Consider the following 18767-nt stretch of genomic DNA (forward strand, 5'->3'; position numbering starts at 1 on the left):
ACTGGATCTGGATGTAGTGTTAACTTTACAAATTTCTTAGAGAAACTTGCAAGAGACGATTACAATAGTAATCTAAAAAAGGATCATACTGCGTGTTCGACCTGGAAACCTACTTTATTTCACAAATAACGTGAAAAGTACATGTCTATCTTTTTGCAAACAATAAGTTACAGTAGCGTTAACGACATAACAATAACACGTTGATTGTTCGTATTACTTCTGATAAAGTATATTATTTTTAGACATAGACAATTCAAAAAATATCTCATCCAATTTAATGTTCCACATCAGTCGGTAAATCAACCTTAATTTCAAATTTCAACCGGAAGCAGTTTGCGTCTCAGAGGTAGAGCACATTTCTCCGCGGTACAATCCTCCAGTCTATTGGTACGGTACCACTGGGTTTCAACACAGTGACGTTAATGAATGAAGTTGCACTCTCGCACACTATCGACCCACACGTTGCCACAGAGAAAAACTGCGTGACTGACTTAATTCTGTTCACAATATAACACAAGGACGTCATCTTATCTAAGGTAAGCTTCAGAAGCGTGTGCTTACAACATGCTGAAGCTAACAGCTAGCTAGCCTGGTTGTGAGATAGCTACTTCGGAAGTTGAAACGTTACACATACCAAGACTCTCAGACTTGGTCAAGCGATAACTTCACGAGCTAGTCCTTGCAGCAACTCTGTAGGATCAACACCGACTGAGAGTTGAACGTTTAAACGTATCATGTAAAGCTGGAGTTGAGATTCATTCTCCGCATGGACTGTAACATTATGGGGTTCATCTTCCTTAGTGTGAGTCAACTAACCTAGTGTTGTAAAGTGTGTTTCTCTCTGTAATCACTTTTATTATATCTACTGGGTTGAGCTACACGTTGCGATGTGTGTCCAGTGTCGGGAGGGAAGCTCTTGGCGTGTTGTCTGGGTATCCACTGAACATGAGCTATAATAGCCTGTAACTTTTATGAATTTCGGCTTCTCCTAATTTGCTATAACTGGTAATGTTGACTTAGACAGTGCATAATCTAAATTAGCAGAGCTTGTTCCTTAAGAGACACAATAATATTCTTTACATGTTTCCTTCCAGGTGCATATACCAGGACAGAGATGGCTGGAGTTCTGTTTGAAGATATCTTTGACGTAAAGGACATTGATCCGGATGGCAAGAAGTTTGACAGAGGTGTGTGAAATGTCATTATAAATTGATCTATTTATATTTATTTACAATCATGTATTCCGTGTAGTTTTCAATTCATGTCCTTCACTTGAGAGCTGCTAATTACCTAATTCAAAATCTGCTACCACTTGTTTTTCTCAAGTATCTCGTCTGCATTGTGAAAGTGAATCTTTTAAGATGGACCTTATCTTGGATGTGAACATTCAAATCTATCCGGTTGATCTTGGTAAGGAGCAATATTTTTGTGTCTATTTATTTCAAGTTAAATGATGATTGGAAGTCTTTTTTTTGTCAATAACATAATCATATTCTAAAGTCCCTTATCGTTCCACATGGCATCAGTCAATTTACTCTTCCTAAATCAAAAGCAATCATTCTACGCTTTCATAAAGTAGTCACCTTGGGTGCACTCAAACTGCTAAATGTTACTTCCCCTATATGTCGGAGCTCCTTTAGATGTAAAGTACCATGCTTAAATAACCGTGTCTATGCCCACTAAATAAACAAACTTTATTACATGTCTCCATTTCATTAAGGTGACAAGTTCAGGCTGGTTATTGCTAGCACGTTATATGAAGATGGAACACCAGACGACGGAGAGTATAATCCTCAGGATGACCGGCCATCTCGGTGAGACAATTTGCTCTTTATTTTTTTATGCATTTAATATCAGTGTATATATTATTTCTGTAACTTCCCTGTGTGATATACAATGTTTTCTGCTGGTTTAGATATGTGCTCTCATTTAACTTTGCTTACATTCCCAGAGCGGACCAGTTTGATTATGTGATGTATGGGAAGGTTTACAAGATTGAGGGTGACGAGACTTCAACAGAAGCAGCAACGCGCCTGTGAGTGATGTTTCTTGCTTTGACTGAAGCTATGTTAAGCTATGTTAAGCTAGTTAAGCTTATATCTTTAATATAATAACATATATAAACCATTAGCATAATAACAAGTAGCATTGCAGTTGTTATTGATACATTATTTCTGCAAACATTATTGAATTTAGCCTAGAAACATAGATGCAAATCATTCACCATTTGGCCTCCACACATCTTGGGCATGATGAAGAATAAAACAATAAAGAAAAGTGCTGAATAATTGCGTCAAAGATTATGGCTTTTATTGTGAAAGGTACAGCAAAACTTGATTGGTTGATCACTTTATTTGCGGTGCGAAAGCTCAGAAAAATCCACTTTGTTCCAATAAAAAACAATTGCACCTTTTTGCAGCATAATTTTTTCAATCTTTGTGAAAGTATTCATAACAAAAGCAAGTTAAAAGACAAAATATTAACCCGATAAATAATCTTCATAAAGATTGATAATATCTGGTTGTACAAATATACATTTAAATCGAATGACTTGAAAATGCAAATGATCAGCATCAGTTGTCTTTCATTGATCCAAAGTCATAACCTGCCCAACAAACATCTGTGAGACATGATACATTGTGTATCGGTTATTACCAGCGTTGGAATCATTTATAACTTTAATCATGTTTCATGAATGTGTCCCTTCTTTCAGCTCTGCCTATGTGTCTTTTGGTGGCCTCCTCATGAGGCTCCAAGGAGACGCCAACAACCTTCACGGCTTTGAGGTTGACGCCAGGGTCTATCTCCTCATGAAGAAACTAGCCTTCTAAAGCTGAACTCTGCTTGCCCACTCCACTGGTTCTTCAAGTGCCACAGTCAACTTTCAAGTCCCAATGAACACTGAACATTCGTATTCTCAAGTCTGCAGCACGTGATCCTCATCCATGTAGAGGCTGGAGAAAACATATTGTGTTTTTTACTTTTTAGTTCCAAAATGTTTCCTTTAAGGAGCTGGACTACAAATTACAGACTGACACTTAAAAACTACTGCAACCTTCATCTGCTGGCAAACTGTAAATAAATATGTCTTTTATACATAATTCTCAGGTGGTCCGTCACCTTTTTAAATATATATATATTTTCTTATATTGGCATCCTGTTCATTTTATTACCCACCACTTACCTCAGTGCTTAGTGGTTCTTGCAAATGTGTTTAATTTGGTTATATTTAGTAATGGCGTTCCACGATATTTTTACTGCAGGCAAGCTGTCTCAACAGTGAAAGGGGCGCGAACGTGTTTTCATAAAGACGCTAGTGCTAACTGGGCCAAGCACTCTACCTGACAGCAATGGTCTGTCAGGTAGAGTGCTTTTTCCAAAACAACTGCTTTGTTTTGGAAAAATACGTAATTGATAGACCTTATACCACATCAAATAGTATTCGTTCTGAGCATTAATGTATCCAATCCTTTTTCCAACCAGTAAATGAAGCTGCAACCTTATTTAGCCTTCAGTGCTATTATGTTCTCCCGCTTTGCAAATGTACTGGGGATTCCCAGCCCCTGTGCATTCTTCCATACCACAGGCCCCCACTGACCCTGTGCTTTTCTTAACCCTATATACGTTGTCTTTTATCACAGTGACCAAGCAGAACATGTGAAGAGGCCATGTTATTACTTCTCATTAAATACATTGTGTCTCTCTGCAGATGGAAAACTGTTAATGCCTTGAACAACAGGATAGGATAGAATGCTTTAAATGCTAATAAGTCATTGCGTCCCTTTCTGATGTAATCATTTGTCAGTTTGTATAAAACCTCATTCGCTCATTCCTTTGACTGTTGTGAGTAAATCTGCAGATTCTGTATTCAATTTAAAGAAAGACTTGACTTGTTAAACTTTGTTTAACGAGCATTATCCACAGATTTGACCATAAAGTAAACATTTAAATCTAAGATGTTGAGATCCTCTGGCAAAGCTAGTTAAAATATTTAACTTGCATATGGTACATTATTACCCAGTATGCAATGGTCCTATATTTGCTTGGATGGCAGCAATCTAAAACGTCGACTCATGAGACAGAAGATTGAATTCTGGGTGAAGAGGCAGCTTTTGTGTGTAACACAGGCTTCTCAATGTCAGCTTTAATTGGTGTCACAGGATGGGAAGGAACATTGCGAATGACTCACACACTCCTGGTATGTGCATGTTGCTGCCTTAAAACATATGCATGTGGTGAAGCTAAAGAATAAGCTTGCCTCAACATAGAAACAGCAATGCTGTAAGTCCATACAATAAATGATATCACTCCAATTACAATGTTCTTAGAAGAATATAAATGTCGGGCTCCCTATTGGAAATAATGCACTTGAATGGTTTAATTTAGGTTCTATGTTATTAAGCAGATTCTGCAGCCGTTTTTGTGCTGATCAGTGATTTAAATCAATGCTGTAACACGTTCTGTTTAAACACTTAATCCCACTCAGTTTTGGATTATTTTACTTTTTTGCATTGTAACACGTGTTCTGTTTAAACACTTAATCCCACTCAGTTTTGGATTATTTTACTTTTTTGCATTGTAACATCTGAATTGGTCTTTCTTTAGTTGTCCTTTTATGTAAATGTTCTACAACTAAGGTTTACTTTGCAACACTGAGCATTTCCAAAGCTTTACAAAAATGAATATGTCCCTTCAAGCCATTACATGATTGATTTCTAATGATTTCACCGTGGACATTAAATAAAACTCGCAGACGCATTCATCATGGTGTCCTTTTCTAGTATTCTCATTAAACGGCCAGGCAAATGTATCTGACGCTTCAAAATCTGTCAGGGGTCAGTCCAGCGCTTGGTGGTTCTAGCCCGCCGGAAGTGACGTAGTTGTGATTAAACTGCGCAGGAGCTTCCCTCGGCGGCTGGCTAGCTGGTCCGGGCTGGTGCTTCGAGTTATACCGGTTCATGGAGTTTACTCCACTGCGCAGATATAAACTAGAGTCGTGTACGACAGCTCAAGTTTGGAGTTTTGTAGCATATTACGTGCTCCTTTCCCCACAAGCAAAGGCACATTTCAAACCGTCTGTGGACAAGCTTGATATGTCGCCGCGTTTTGGTCTAGCCGCGCTGCACTCGGTGGTATGTCAACAGCGGCGTTTGGTGGACAGACTAGAATGAACACATATCTTCAAGTCTATGATTATAGCAGCCAATGAACACGATGGATGATCGACGGAAAAAGAAGCTGACATTCTTCACCATTGGGCTTATATTTCTTCTCAGCGGTGTGGAATATGGTAAAATGTCTTTTTTAAAGAATTGTGTTCCCTTTGAATTTTAAATGTTTAAATTTCTTTGCTAACAACATTGCCATGTTTTATTCCGTGCATGTACAGCTATTGTAGATAAAGTTATCACTAATCCTAATTGGACATTGTTTCCTAATGTGGAGTGGTGATTAAAGGTCCTTGGGTGTTGTTATAATGGTAACAACACCTTTAACCTCTCTCAATACAATCCAGAAGGATAATATGTATTCCATGAATCGTGTGGTAGATTGCATTTTTGTACAGGTTTTTTTAAATTATCACTCGCTGTAAGAGTATTGTCCTAATAACTTAAACAAAGTAGCATGATTAAATTGTACAACATGGTTTTAACAGATTCCTCTGTCAAGGTTGAGTTGAGTCCATTAGGACACACATAAAGCATTGCAGCTTAAAGTGTGTCTTATGACCCAAGAGTTGAATTTGTCATCACCATGGAGGCTTTGAAATGGAGAAGGAGCACTAGCACTGACATGGAACATATTTAAAGTGGCAATTAGAACTAAAACATACATAAATCCTCTAATCTATTGTTCCAGCCACTGATAAATGTCACAGGGTTGCATTTGACACTGATGAGATGCCGAACAGAGCCACACTATAGCCGATTTACTCCACATAGTAAATGGTGAATTGGCATCGCTGAGTTTGGCAATGTAGGATCAGCAGATGTGTAATCTAATGTTCACTTCATATGTGTTGTCCAGCTGTTTTGAAATCAGACATCGAAGTGTAACACTACTTCTGATGAAAGTGCACTACAGAAGGCAAATCAAAACTAATTCTGCTTCCTTTTGATTCCTCAGCGGTAATATTGCCCACAATATGGAGGTATTTGCAGACATTGGATGCAGCACCCTACTTTCTGGGTTTGGCCCTGTCGGCATTCAGCTTGAGCGGCCTCCTGACTGGACCGCTGTTTGGCCTCTGGTCCGACCGAACACGGACTACAAAGAAGATCATCTTATTTGCCAACGTTTTTGAGATGATTGGTAAGTCCACTCATATTTGTATTCATACCACTACTGTCTTGAAACTATTCCTATTTTAAATCCACATAATTTGTTATTCCATCTTTTTGCTCTGCAGGTAATTTTATGTACTTCATGGGCTTCTCCAAGTGGCTGTTGCTGTCAAGCAGACTTGTGGCAGGTAGGTATGAACAAAATGACACTGACTTAGGACTCATTTAGCTGGTGGCAAGCCAGTAGAATACACCTTATACCAGTATAGCCTGGCAGTATCATCATGTGAAGATTACAATTTTAGCTTGTAAATATAATGTTACTGTTCAGTATATATTTGACGTGACGCATATTAAACCAACAAATTATAAACGGTAACATTGTCAAGTCCAGCTCCTGTTCACCGTTTCCAAAGGACGCGAAGACAACTCAAATTACTGACTCAATCTTTTTTGTTGTTTTTTTTGTTCGTTGATTGGTCTGCCAGTGAATTAGGTTGTGACCTTTAAGACAGAACATAAATTACATTTTAAATTAAACATTTTAATTAAACATTTAATATTTTTAATTTTTACCAAACTCAAAATGAAATATTCTTTGAACACAAAATCAGCATTTTTAAACACCATGAAATTAAACAAATCATTTCACCATTGCCGTCTTTGGGTTGAACCGTGGAGTGACCTGAAGTGTCCTCTCTCTGCTGCTTGTTTTTACAAGATCAGAGCATCCCCACAGGTGCTCCAAATAAGCGACACTGATTGCTGCTGCTCCTGCTGCTGCTGCACTCTGGGAAATGTAGTCTTACACAACTAGGCCCTCAGATTCAGCTCAACAAACATATTTAGTATATACAGAATATACAAAATTCTTGAAAACACTGACATACATGTTTCTTTTTGTAAGAATACTGAATAGTACCCACACATCCCCAAATGTCTTCACATTGATAATGCTTTGAAACCTCTGGTGATACAGTATATCACTTTACCACTTTATGTTGTGTATTTTAGGCATATAATAATAAGAATACATAATTTCAGATAATACCACAATGATGTACATCCTCAGCAGAGCTCCAGGTTTCAACCCCAATATTTCAGTACTATAAATTACACATGAAATATCTATTTCCCCAGGAATCGGCACAGGTTCTGGCTCGTCAATCTTTGGCTTACTCACTCGAATCACTTCCCCTGAGGACCGTGCCACTGCATTTGCTGCTGTCATGGCATGTCGACAAGCTGGCCTTTTGATTGGTCAGTGCTCCTGCTTTCCTGTGATACATTTCATAAAAAAAAAAATCTTTACACAGAAAATATGATTTGAGATTGTGCCATTTAACACAGTGAATGCTTAGAGCTCACAACCAAATGCAGATAATAGTGCATCAATCCAGTTGAAAACGAATTGCCTGTATGATTGTAGTTGCTTTTAGATTATTTTTGTTACAAGAAAAATCTTTTGGGGTGACATATGGTTCAAATGCATGTTTTAACATTGTCTTTGACACAGGTCCAGCATTTAACATCTTCCTGAGGCTGTCTGATTTCCACCTGGGTCCTTTTGTGGTCAATAAATATACTGCGCCAGGGGTAAGGGTCCGCATTCAGTTGTTTCCACTTTGCAGCACAGCCTTCGCTCCCTCAAAGTTGTAAGTCTTTATCCATCTCCTGCAGTTGTTCATGTGCCTGATGTGGACTCTCCTTCAAGTGGTGGTGATCTTCATGTACTGGGACCTTCCACCTCTGGACAAGGGCAAGAACAAAGGGAGTCTTACAAGCCAGAGTGGGGGGAAGGAGGAGGAGGAGGAGGAGGATGATCGAGGGATTGTGAAAGAGGACAATGACGAGGAAAAGCCGCTAATGGTGTCGAAGGAGCTGCGAGGGTCCTACGGCTCAGTTGTGACTTCCGACCCACCCGGGGACGACTCCTCGTCTGCCTCAAATGCCACGTTGAATCATATCTCACCACCGCCGTCTCCCTTGCCACCAGAGTCCCATGTGTCTCTCAGCCCTTTTAAGAATTTTAGCATATCCCAAGGTGGGTGGTGTACAGCGCATGTGTCAATATCATAATACGTCAGGGAAAAGTTCTAAAACACATACTCAAAATTAAAATTCTTAAAAATCAACACCTCTGTCCCTTTTCGCAGAGTTCCTGAGAGAAGAAGTGATCGTGCTGCTGGCAGCTCAGTTCATCACCCTCTTCAATCAGACAGCGCTGGAGGTGCAAACGCCTGGACAAAACACCCACTTACAAAAAAAAAAGTCTGTTTCTTTAGATAAAGATCCCTTTCCTAAAACTAGTAGATTCATCTTTCTGTGTTATATTAGTTATTGATTCTAAATAATTTAGAATCAAGTGAAACCATGCTGGGATAGGAATTATGAGATACTTCAGGCAGACATTCTTACTCAGGAAGATTATGTTTTCTGGACTTTGTGACAGTTGACTTGTTAAGATGTGCTTTTATGCTCTGTACCAATAACCTCCTCAGACGATGGTCACTCCGATGACTCAGAAGTACTTCAGCTACGGGGAGCTGGAGAACAGCGTGATGTACTGCCTGTGCAGTGTGGAGGTGATCGCTGGCTTCCTGTTTGTGCGCTGGCTGAGCCAGCGTGTTGCTGAGCGAGTAGTCCTGGCCATCGGTCTGACCATATGCAACATCTCTGCTGTATGGTGCCTCGTCTTCTTGGCTAAACCTCTAGGTCAGACTGCACAGAATAAAGTTTGTGATTTTAGACACCGATCCTCCTCAACTGTAACTGATGCTGCTACAAAACCCAGATCTCTCACAAAGAGTCACTTTAATGGTGCATTATTTACTGATGAAGCCTGTTTACATGTTTATTTGAATAACTTTGCTAAATATAGAATATCCTCAAATCTGGTACCCGCACTCTTGAATACCATAGTAATATATACATTCTCCAACAACCATGCTCCTGATCAAACACTTGAAATACCCCATTAGAACTTGGCTGTATCAGTGTTTTGGTGTTTTCTGTTGCAGGTAGTTCCCCATGGCAGTTAACGGAGTTCATCATTGGGGTGTTTCTGCAGGTTTTGGGTTTGCCATTTGTAGCCGTGGCTCAGGTTTCCCTCTTCTCTAAAATTACTTCTGAGAAAACACAAGGTGAGAAACTGCACCGTCCATTGGAAAATAGAAAGCATTGCGTTGCTTGGTGTGTTGAGTCTTTGTGCCTTGCTTTGCATTGCAGGTTTCAGTCAGGGAGTGCGTCGCTCGGTGGGAGGTCTAGCTACCATCCTGGGCCCTCTGTGGGCTGGTGGCCTAACCGAGAACTTGTACATCATGTTGGGGGTCATGATGGCACTGCTGGTACTGATGACGGTATGCAACAGGAAACCAAAAGAGGGAGAATGTGTGTTTTGGGGAATTGTTAGTAAATGCGCCATGTGAGGGTTAAAACCAAATATTTCGCCACCAACTTTGGCAGTCGTTGCATTATTATTACAATACATTAAATTTCATTTAGCTGATACTTTTATCCAAAGTGACTTACAATCATGTTACATTCATACACCCTAGACACTGCTACAATTCAGTGTGTCTTGCTCAATTCAAGTGTCATGCTCAAGGACACATCAACGAGGGCGGGAATCGAACCGCCATCCCTCTGATTGAGAGACAGACCTGCTAATCACTGACCCACAGTCGAACAATTATTGTTGTGCACAAATATAACCACATTTAATTCAGTGGAACCTTAATTACCACTAGGGATGTGCACTGAATCTCAATACCTTTTTGTAGTTATAAATACCAATAATTTTTTTATATGTAGAAACAGAACTTGCAATGGATGAAATTATTTGTGTAAATGTGGATCTTATTTCCGTTTCAAGCTAAAATTACAATGCCAGTTTTTCTTTTTTTCCCAGCAATAATTTAATTAGAATAAATAGGAAACAAACAATGCTCATGAAAGAGTTTCCAGTTGGGAACAAGAGATGCAAGTTGACATCTTATAGCCAGCAGCTTCTCTTCCGCTCGGCAAAAATCGAGCATAACAAGATGCTTATAATGTCTGTAATGTACCATAGTTCAGCAACCAAATGTTTCCACTCCCATCGAGAAAGAAGAAAACACAACCCGAGTGTGTGTACACTTTGAAACAGGTGAAAGGGAGTCCACCTTTCTTTTACATCAGGCCCATCGGGAAGCTCCCTTCACAGTCTTGTCTTTTCTGTCTTTCATTTTGTCATTGTTAATCTCATGCTGTGACATCACCGACAGCTATCAAGCTTCAAGGTTTAAGGTTTCTCCAAATCTGTCAGTTTGCAGGATTCATTTTGCAGCCGAGTGAAGAAAAGTGCTTTGTGTGAAGATCAATTATTTGCTCAGGCATCAGACATTTTAACATTTATTCTAATATATCTTTTTTCAAAATCATGAGGAAGCCTTTTCTATATAACTTATTTTCATTAGATTTATAAATTGAGTTTATTACAGGGAGAACATAAAGGATTTTGTCCTCCTCTTTCTTGTTTTTAAACTAGTCTAATATTGTCTTATACAGGTGATGCTGGCTTTCTCATACGACCGGCTAGTTGCACCAGCTACGGAGGAGCCAGTGGACGACTCGGACAACTGTGGCTAATGCGATACAATACAAGTGGATATGAAAGGTAGCCTTTTATAAAAATAACATATTTAATAAAGGAAGACAATGAATTACCATTATGTATTGCGATGTCTTGAGAGGTCGGGATCGGATTGTGAGGCGTGGGTGCACAAATCAGGATGAGCAACAGAGAGGGATCCCTCTCCTCGGATGGACAGAAGCAATAGATGTCATGCGTACAGAATGAAGCATTACAGGGCTACATAAACACATTCAATGAAGATGACAGAGTGTATGAATAGTTTGTAGTAGGAATGGTCCACGATCCAGAAAGGGTGGGGAGGGGGGGTTGGTTGTAGTCTCTGCTGATATATCTCCCATTGATGACACTTCCTCTCATAACATCACAGTATCTAAAGACAATAAGACCAGTATTATATTAATGCAAGACACTTTGGGTTCTTGCATGTATACATATTATAACACAGGAACAATAAAAATGGTCACTGGGATTTTGGACCCCTTTGTTCGTAATAATACATGTATACAGTATGTTCCATGTTTTTGCATTCACTGGCAAAAAACCATCTTTTGTCATAACTTCCAGACTCTAAATAGCAGCCTTTCTGTCCCTCATCCTGTAATTGTTTCCCTTCTGCCTGTGCACAATGGAAGATTCCCTGTTCTGCTCCCCTGCCTCCACAGTTTCACCTTTTGCATTGAGACAAGCATGCAGCCACACCAACATCACACACACACCTCACTTCCTTCTGGCGGCTTAGGACTGCTCCGATTTGTCTGCAGAGGTTAATCAATACACTTATATTGTGTATATCTACATTTCCCATGGAAATATGGAATCATGCTGCGTGTGCAAGTTCTTTGTGTACGAGAAAAGCGCTATACAAGTCTAAATTTAATTATTATTATTATTATTAGATGCAAAATCTTTCCATCCTTTTGTGTTCTACGCCAGTGCTACACTTGGTGCATCACACTCTGACATTAATGAACACATTGAATGTTTGTGGATTTAGATGACCCATGCCCTTGAGCTGTAAGATTATAAATGAGCTGTTTACCTTTGATACTTGAAAAAAAACACCAACAGATTTGTTGACTTATCAGCATTTCAAATATTCATCAAGCTCATGGAAACAAATCGGTTGGATGAAATTACCACAGGTTTCTTTATGGGAATTTGGAAAAAAATTGCTTTATCATCCTCCAAATTTAAATAATTGTAGTTTGGGCAACAATTTTACTTGCTGATACAAGGGGAGGAATATAACTTGACAAAATATAAATTCAATCCACTACTTTAATCATATTTATTTGATCTACGTCTTTTATAATAAAGGACACAGGAAATATTTCCTTAAATTATTTTTTATTATTTAACTGTTGAATAATGTGCTTTGTTAATTAATAATGTCATTTCCATTAAAGCAGTGTGATAAGTCACTCTAAAATAACTACTAACATAAAATAACAGAATTAATGTGGGTTTTAACAATTTGTCTTTATTGTCCCATTCTGTATTTGAAACCTCACACTAATACAATTATCAGGGAAACACTAAATACAACAGAGATTATAATTTATAATCTTCCTGGTTTAAAGGCTGACAAAGGAAAAGTTTTCAGCTTAAAAAGAAATCGAATTGGTTGCTGCTGATGTAGTACATATCCTCAACAGTAGTGGGCACTCTTAGACTTCCTTGGTATATCCCTGTCTTTCCTGAGCCTAATGCTTGTAGTGATAACTTCGGTCAGGTGCACTATCCCACACAAACACATTTCAGGAAAAACTGCTTTTTTAGGAACTTTTTGTGCAAAAATAGTATACTGTTTTAGGTTACAGTCCAAAAAATTAACACCAATCAGGGAAATAACTATTTTAGGCTTGGCTTCTGTGTTGTATCTCCTGGTGATGTCTTCAGGTTTTATAATTACAAACAGAAAACATATGTTATAAACTATAAAAAAGAATTGAACCCCTCACATGTTCATGCAATTTAATTTTCTTTAATTGATTTAAAAATGTACTTAATTTGCACTACATTGGCTTGTGTTTCGTTATTCTCTCAAGAAATTGAGTGTGTGCCGTGCACAGAAAAAAATAATCCTATTAATTATAATATACTTTACAAGATCATATGGAAGAGTATAATGTGTTATTGTATAAATACATTTATTTTTAATATACAATGTTTATTTAAGATCATGTCTTTTTTTAGTATGTAAAATGTAACTCAAGGGCTTACAAATAAAATTTAAATTATATATATATACACATATATACACATGTAATTAAATGTGTTTGACATGACATTGAATTGAAGATGAATATGCTGTCTCGGGACATTAATTACATTTTATTTTTTAATTATTGTTATTTTATTTTCATGATACATTTTTTAAAATGTTGTTTGTAAGATTCATGATATATCTTTTTTAGTCTTCATCATTTATTATCCTTTAGGTCAAGTATTTTCTTCATTTGTAAGGGACTATGAACAAAAATTGAATGATGGGAATATGATTAAATTTGATGTTAAACATAAATTGTAACAAAGTGAGTTCCAAGCATATATTACTAATTGTCTATAATGTGGAAAATATTAATGACAATAGTTATTATAAATCTATCAATAAAAAAATAATCTATTCTAATCCAATAAATATTTTTTCCGAATGTTTATTTTCCCTATAGATTATGTATGCACCACAATATTTAATTTACAATCCAGTAGGATTATGTAAACTGACATTATTTTCTTTTTTTTAATATATGGATATATATGTGCAATATGTAATGTACATATAATCTAAATTTACTCATGTATATATTTAGATTATATTTACAGTGCATATTTATATATACATATTTGTTTTCTATACAATTCTATAATGCAAATGTAATTAAATGTGTTTGTGACATGCAATAATATGTTGGAAGTGTCTGTACAATTATATGTAAAAATAGCATGCCATTATCAAAGAAAAAATAGAAATGTTATTCAACATTTTGAAACATTAACATAATATATAATGTTACTTAGAAGGAATCTCATTACATAAATGGACCACAGACCTTCTTAGTTAGCAGATTATTTTAGACCACAGCATTTCTTTCAAACGTGGCATTAAAACCAGCACACCTGATGTTCTTAACATTGGTCTTAAAGGTTAATGGGTAAGTGCATGGGGGCCACTGGAGGTCGCTGTGACATCGCCACCAGAACCAGAAAGTAGGGCGTAGTTGGGGTTTTTCTCACTCATGACGACACGCCGCCTGTCGGATGACGTGTTGGCGAATGGCCTTAGACGTGAACTTTTGTTTAATCCGTTTTTGTGTTGGGCGGGGCAAGCTCAGAAATGTGACGACACAGGGCCACTTAAAGGGATATTATTATTTTTCTTCTTTTTTTCCCTTAACTGGAACCACCACACACACACACACAGCCTAAAGCGGCAGTCTGACCGAACAGTAACCCTGAGTATCAGGGTCAGCGGTATTGAACACGTGTGTCATATCAGCAGCAGTTGTTGGGTTAAGTTTGGTGAGCTCACTCCTCCTTCCCTACCAATCACAGGACATGGTACGATGCAAATACAGCCAAATTCAACGATGAGAATGGACATGAACTTTTTATGAACTGTGTTTCGACTGGCGAGGGCAGCGAGTTCAGTGGGACAGAATTTTTTTTTTTTTTTTCAAGCTCATTGCCCTAACTGGGGGAAGAAATTGGATGATGCACTTGCAGGGAATTGCAGCTCACTCTAACATACATATTTTACTCATGGGAGTGTGGACAAAGGCACACTGCAGCATCAGCCACTACTTTCCCCACACATCTCCTTGTTCTTGCACTTTACAAGAGCCTTTCTCCATTCACTGGACAACTAAGCAGTTCATGAATAACACCTTCAATTTGGTCATTATAAGACTTTCATGACGGTAGTTGAGATGGGTAATAAATGGATAGAAGGGCTCTCAAACCTGGACTTCAAAGCTTTTGAGCTGCCAAGCGTATGAAATATTCAGTTTGTGCTCTAGTGTCACGGATTCTTAATGTTTTTGCAAAAACTGTTTGAGTCACAGTCAAATCAAAATGGTGGTACCGACAGATACCGGTGAAAGTCTGTGAGTGTGCCTGCATGAGTAGCACTTGAAACTTGTGTTAATAATACATATGTCACTCCGTAGAGCTGCTACATCTGGAAAACAAGACGGTCATGGGGAAAAGGGACTTGCAGAGTGCTTGAGTTGTGGAAAAAAGAGATATGCTGCGACAGGACTACTGAATGATGAAATCTGCATATATGGCCGGGGCACCGGGGACACCGCGGTCACACAGGGCACCTGGGTCTGTGTTGTGCCAGCTGCTGTTGCCAAATGTGTCATGCTTCAGTCATCTTCAGTGCTCAACGTTTTCTTCTAACAACATTCTTCTCCCTCTCTTTGATCTTAAGACAAGATACACTTGCTCTGGATTTGTCATGCTGATGGTCTTTTTGATCCTTTGCCACGAGTTCTGTTTCAAGTCTTGACTCGCCGGGTCAGTGAAAGAAGAGTGGTACAGGAGGGATTTAGGACACTTATGTTCAATTTGACACCTTTTCTAACTCTTTATGTCGGCCAGTCTTTGAAAAGAATACTAATTTGTGCTTTTCATAGTGCTTTATTCCATCTTCCTTCCTTTCTTTTATGAATCTCAGTGAATCTCCTAATTCCTCACATGAAACATTTAGTTGGCTATGTTTTAAAGATAGGTCTGCTCTGGAGGAATATAAATTAGATTATTTGCTGAGGTAAACACTTTAAGAATGGAGCTATACAAAAAGAATCAAGGGAAAGAGGAGCCACCAAACAGCGAGAGCATGAGAAAAATATAATCGCCGAATACTATGTCTTTTGTTGCCATTGAAGTTTAGGAAGGTGGAATATTTCCTGAATATATTTTCTATTCAGGGTTAACTAATATCCAATCTGTCTATTTGTGTCACATACTTCTGACAATTCTGACAACCATCATCCCACCCAGCCAACAACGATGTACCTCCACCCTCCCAGAACAGAGATTACCAGCCCATCTGTATCACCAGAGCCAGGCCAGGCTAAGCCGATGGGAGCCCTGCTCAGCAAGGCACCGCCGCAATTGTTAACCCTGATTAACTTGATGTGGCGTTCAGTCGAGGGAACAGTGTGAAAATCGAGCCAGTGCCGTGACCCACTGCCCCGCCGCTGAACCGAGGGGGAATCGGGCAAATTTAGGGCGGGCAGATGGCAACAGGAGCCAAGAAAAAAGAGAGAGGAGTGAAAACAGAACAAAGAGATCAAGGCGGCTTGATGCTTCTCTAAAATATTACGCAGGAGAAACATATATGTGCACATACATATTTTTCTCTGTTGTAATGCAATGAAAAGTGGGTGTCGGGTACAATATTGGCTCTGGCGTTAAAACCTAACCGTATGCCTTTCAGTGCCCCGGTGACGGGCTTCTGTAGAGCTGCTGGGTGCAACAAGACACCAACGATTCAGTTATAGTGAGATTATCATTACACAGAAGAGACGGTGTCGATGCTAACTGCATATTTTTACATTTTGGGAAACCCATACAAGATTCACTTATGTTTCAGTTGGATGTCCTGCGTATGACTTCTCACAGAAGAGACTTCAATTTAGACTGTTTGCACGTTAAGATTATCTTGCTTTGTACCTAGAAATGCGTTGATGCCATTTACTTAGTCTGAAAGGTCAAGTTAGACCGTATGTCAACAGCAATGCCAGCCTTGATATTTTGGTTATGACATATTGCAGGACCAAGCTGACAGGAAGCCATCAGGCATGTTGCTTGGCAGGAGTTCATCTTGTGTATTTGAATTTGAGCTTCATGTAAAAATACTGAAAATAGAATCGGGCCAGTGTGCTTTTACACAATGATTTTTTAACCACAAGCTCTGTTGCACTGCAATGAGCAAATGTTTCAGTGCAGATTGTTCTGCACATATGGTTGAGAGACAATACATTATGTTTTATTTTCAATTTAAATAAAATGTAGGTATATGATATGTATTCAAGTGTCTATCTATTAAAAAATGTAATGTTAGTAATAGACACACATGTGGCGAAAACAGCCGTTGGGTCATGTACGGCATGTCCAGTCACATGACATTAGACTTCTGAACGACCTGCTGGCATTTTGTGTGAACGAACGTGACGTGTGTGACTGCAGTGCATTTTTGTACATCTTCATCTCTTGCTATATATCAAATATTTGAGCAAGTGTAAAAGATTGATAGGACATATTTATTTATTGAAATTATTCAATTCCCACCCAAAATTATTTGGGTGGGCATACTGTATAAACTTAAACTTAATATTGGACCCATGAATTCACGCACTTTAATATCGCTGACACACTTAGTATTTCTTTGCAGTCTATTTCTATTTAAAATAAAGGCTACATTTTTTTAAAATACAGTTGAGGTTTTTATATTAAACCTTAATGAGACTTTGAAACTATTTAATTTACTTTTGCACTTAAAACTGTGAACATTGTGTTAGAAATCTTTTCATATGTGTATGCTAGAATATTTTATACAAAATCTATAAGTAGTATTTATTTACATGTCACCGTAGCTGTCATGCTCTGGTGGGGTGGGGGAGTCGTTACTGTATATGAGGACACTTTAAGGATATAATACATTTTTGCATTTGCAATGACACCGAACAAATGCAGCGATAATAATAATAATGTAGAGCGCTGTAACCAACCAGCCTTTCCTCTCTCTGCTCCTGGACATTTCTCCTTTGACCGAATAATGAAGCTGCTTCTGGCATAAGTTGACTTTATGACTAACTCAACGGAACCACTAATTTGTCTTATTTGGATGCTTCCTGGCTCTCTTGTTAAACTCCAAACATTTTTACCATCACACATTTATCGCCAATTGAATGTTGGTAAGCTGCTCTTTTTTCCTTCAGTGTCACAAATGTGAGACTTTAATATTTGAAATAATTACAGCTTTGACCACATGCATGTGTGACTGTTGCATTGTATCGCGAGCCTGTGTTCTGAAAGTCATCATAATTGGAGTAAATGCAGAGAAGAGTATGGATGTAAACATATAGAGGACCTGGTGGTCAGATGGTATAAACTGTCACAACATCCAGTGTGTGAATAGACGTGAGCTTGAAGGACAAGACCAGTGAGTTGGCATGTCGAAACCCATTTACTTCCGTTTAAATATTTCTTTTATTACAATGAACTGTTTTGCAAACTATGCTGTACTGTTTTTAGATTTTGCCTTCAAGGGAGCCTTTGGTTTTCATCAGTTCCATCTGGCAAAAGCAAAAAATCAGTTGCGGACTCTTTAAACTTGCTTAAGTTGTCTAATCCATCACAGTCACTGATTCCAATACAGTTTCTTTATTGTTACACGGTAATGCCGTTTAAATGTAGATTGATAGGAAGAGTCTGGAGTCTGTTTTCTCAACGATAATGCAACTTTCACAAATTCTGAAACTGCATCACCGTTTCCAAAGTGGGTTATCGGCTGCAATCTGCCTTCCCTCCAGGTCCTGTTCACTTCCAGGTCACTGAAGCGGGCCTCGGGAGGAGGCTGGTCGGCTCATCAATGGACCCCGGACTGACTGACTGTCCCCAGGACTACCACCTCCTCTTCCACCTTCCTCTCTCCTCCTTCTTCCCGCTCCTTCCTCTTCCTCCTCCTCACACTTCCTCCCTCCTCCTCCCTCCCTTGCGTTGATTGTTGTTTGTCATGTCCAAATGTTGCACCTTCCACCAAAAAAAAAATTCCTCGTTTGTTTGTGAAAACATTCATTCTTTGGCAATAAACCTGTTTCTGATTCTGATTCTGA

General features: G+C 38.6%; 2 protein-coding genes across 6 annotated transcripts; both read left to right on the plus strand.

Annotated features, from left to right (window-relative positions):
* Positions 1 to 350: 350 nt before the first annotated feature.
* polr2h (RNA polymerase II, I and III subunit H) lies at positions 351 to 4763 on the plus strand. Of its 2 annotated transcripts, none has more exons than XM_056414478.1 (6): positions 351 to 387; positions 1095 to 1187; positions 1327 to 1410; positions 1721 to 1814; positions 1952 to 2035; positions 2714 to 4763. In XM_056414478.1, exons 2-6 carry the CDS (start codon positions 1115 to 1117, stop codon positions 2829 to 2831), a joined length of 453 nt encoding a protein of 150 aa, XP_056270453.1. In that variant the 5' UTR covers positions 351 to 387; positions 1095 to 1114; the 3' UTR covers positions 2832 to 4763. The 2 variants fall into 2 exon arrangements, with proteins under 2 accessions (XP_056270453.1, XP_056270452.1); XM_056414477.1 differs by lacking the exon at positions 351 to 387 and adding an exon at positions 397 to 536.
* A 150-nt stretch (positions 4764 to 4913) lies between these two features.
* Positions 4914 to 18497, plus strand: mfsd8l1 (major facilitator superfamily domain containing 8-like 1). 4 transcript variants are annotated; one of them, XM_056414473.1, is made up of 12 exons: positions 4914 to 5290; positions 6127 to 6312; positions 6410 to 6472; positions 7425 to 7544; positions 7801 to 7880; positions 7965 to 8328; positions 8441 to 8514; positions 8786 to 8999; positions 9305 to 9427; positions 9513 to 9643; positions 10833 to 10941; positions 18465 to 18497. In XM_056414473.1, the coding sequence occupies exons 1-11, from the start codon at positions 5206 to 5208 to the stop codon at positions 10911 to 10913; spliced, it is 1521 nt and encodes a 506-aa protein (XP_056270448.1). In that variant the 5' UTR covers positions 4914 to 5205; the 3' UTR covers positions 10914 to 10941; positions 18465 to 18497. The 4 variants fall into 4 exon arrangements, with proteins under 4 accessions (XP_056270448.1, XP_056270449.1, XP_056270447.1 ...); XM_056414474.1 differs by lacking the exon at positions 18465 to 18497 and adding an exon at positions 15928 to 15938; XM_056414472.1 differs by lacking the exon at positions 18465 to 18497 and having other exon boundaries at positions 10833 to 10991.
* The last annotated feature ends 270 nt before the right edge of the window (positions 18498 to 18767 follow it).

Source organism: Pseudoliparis swirei, chromosome 5 (assembly GCF_029220125.1).
Source record: "Pseudoliparis swirei isolate HS2019 ecotype Mariana Trench chromosome 5, NWPU_hadal_v1, whole genome shotgun sequence".
Classification (NCBI taxonomy): Eukaryota; Metazoa; Chordata; class Actinopteri; order Perciformes; family Liparidae; genus Pseudoliparis; species Pseudoliparis swirei.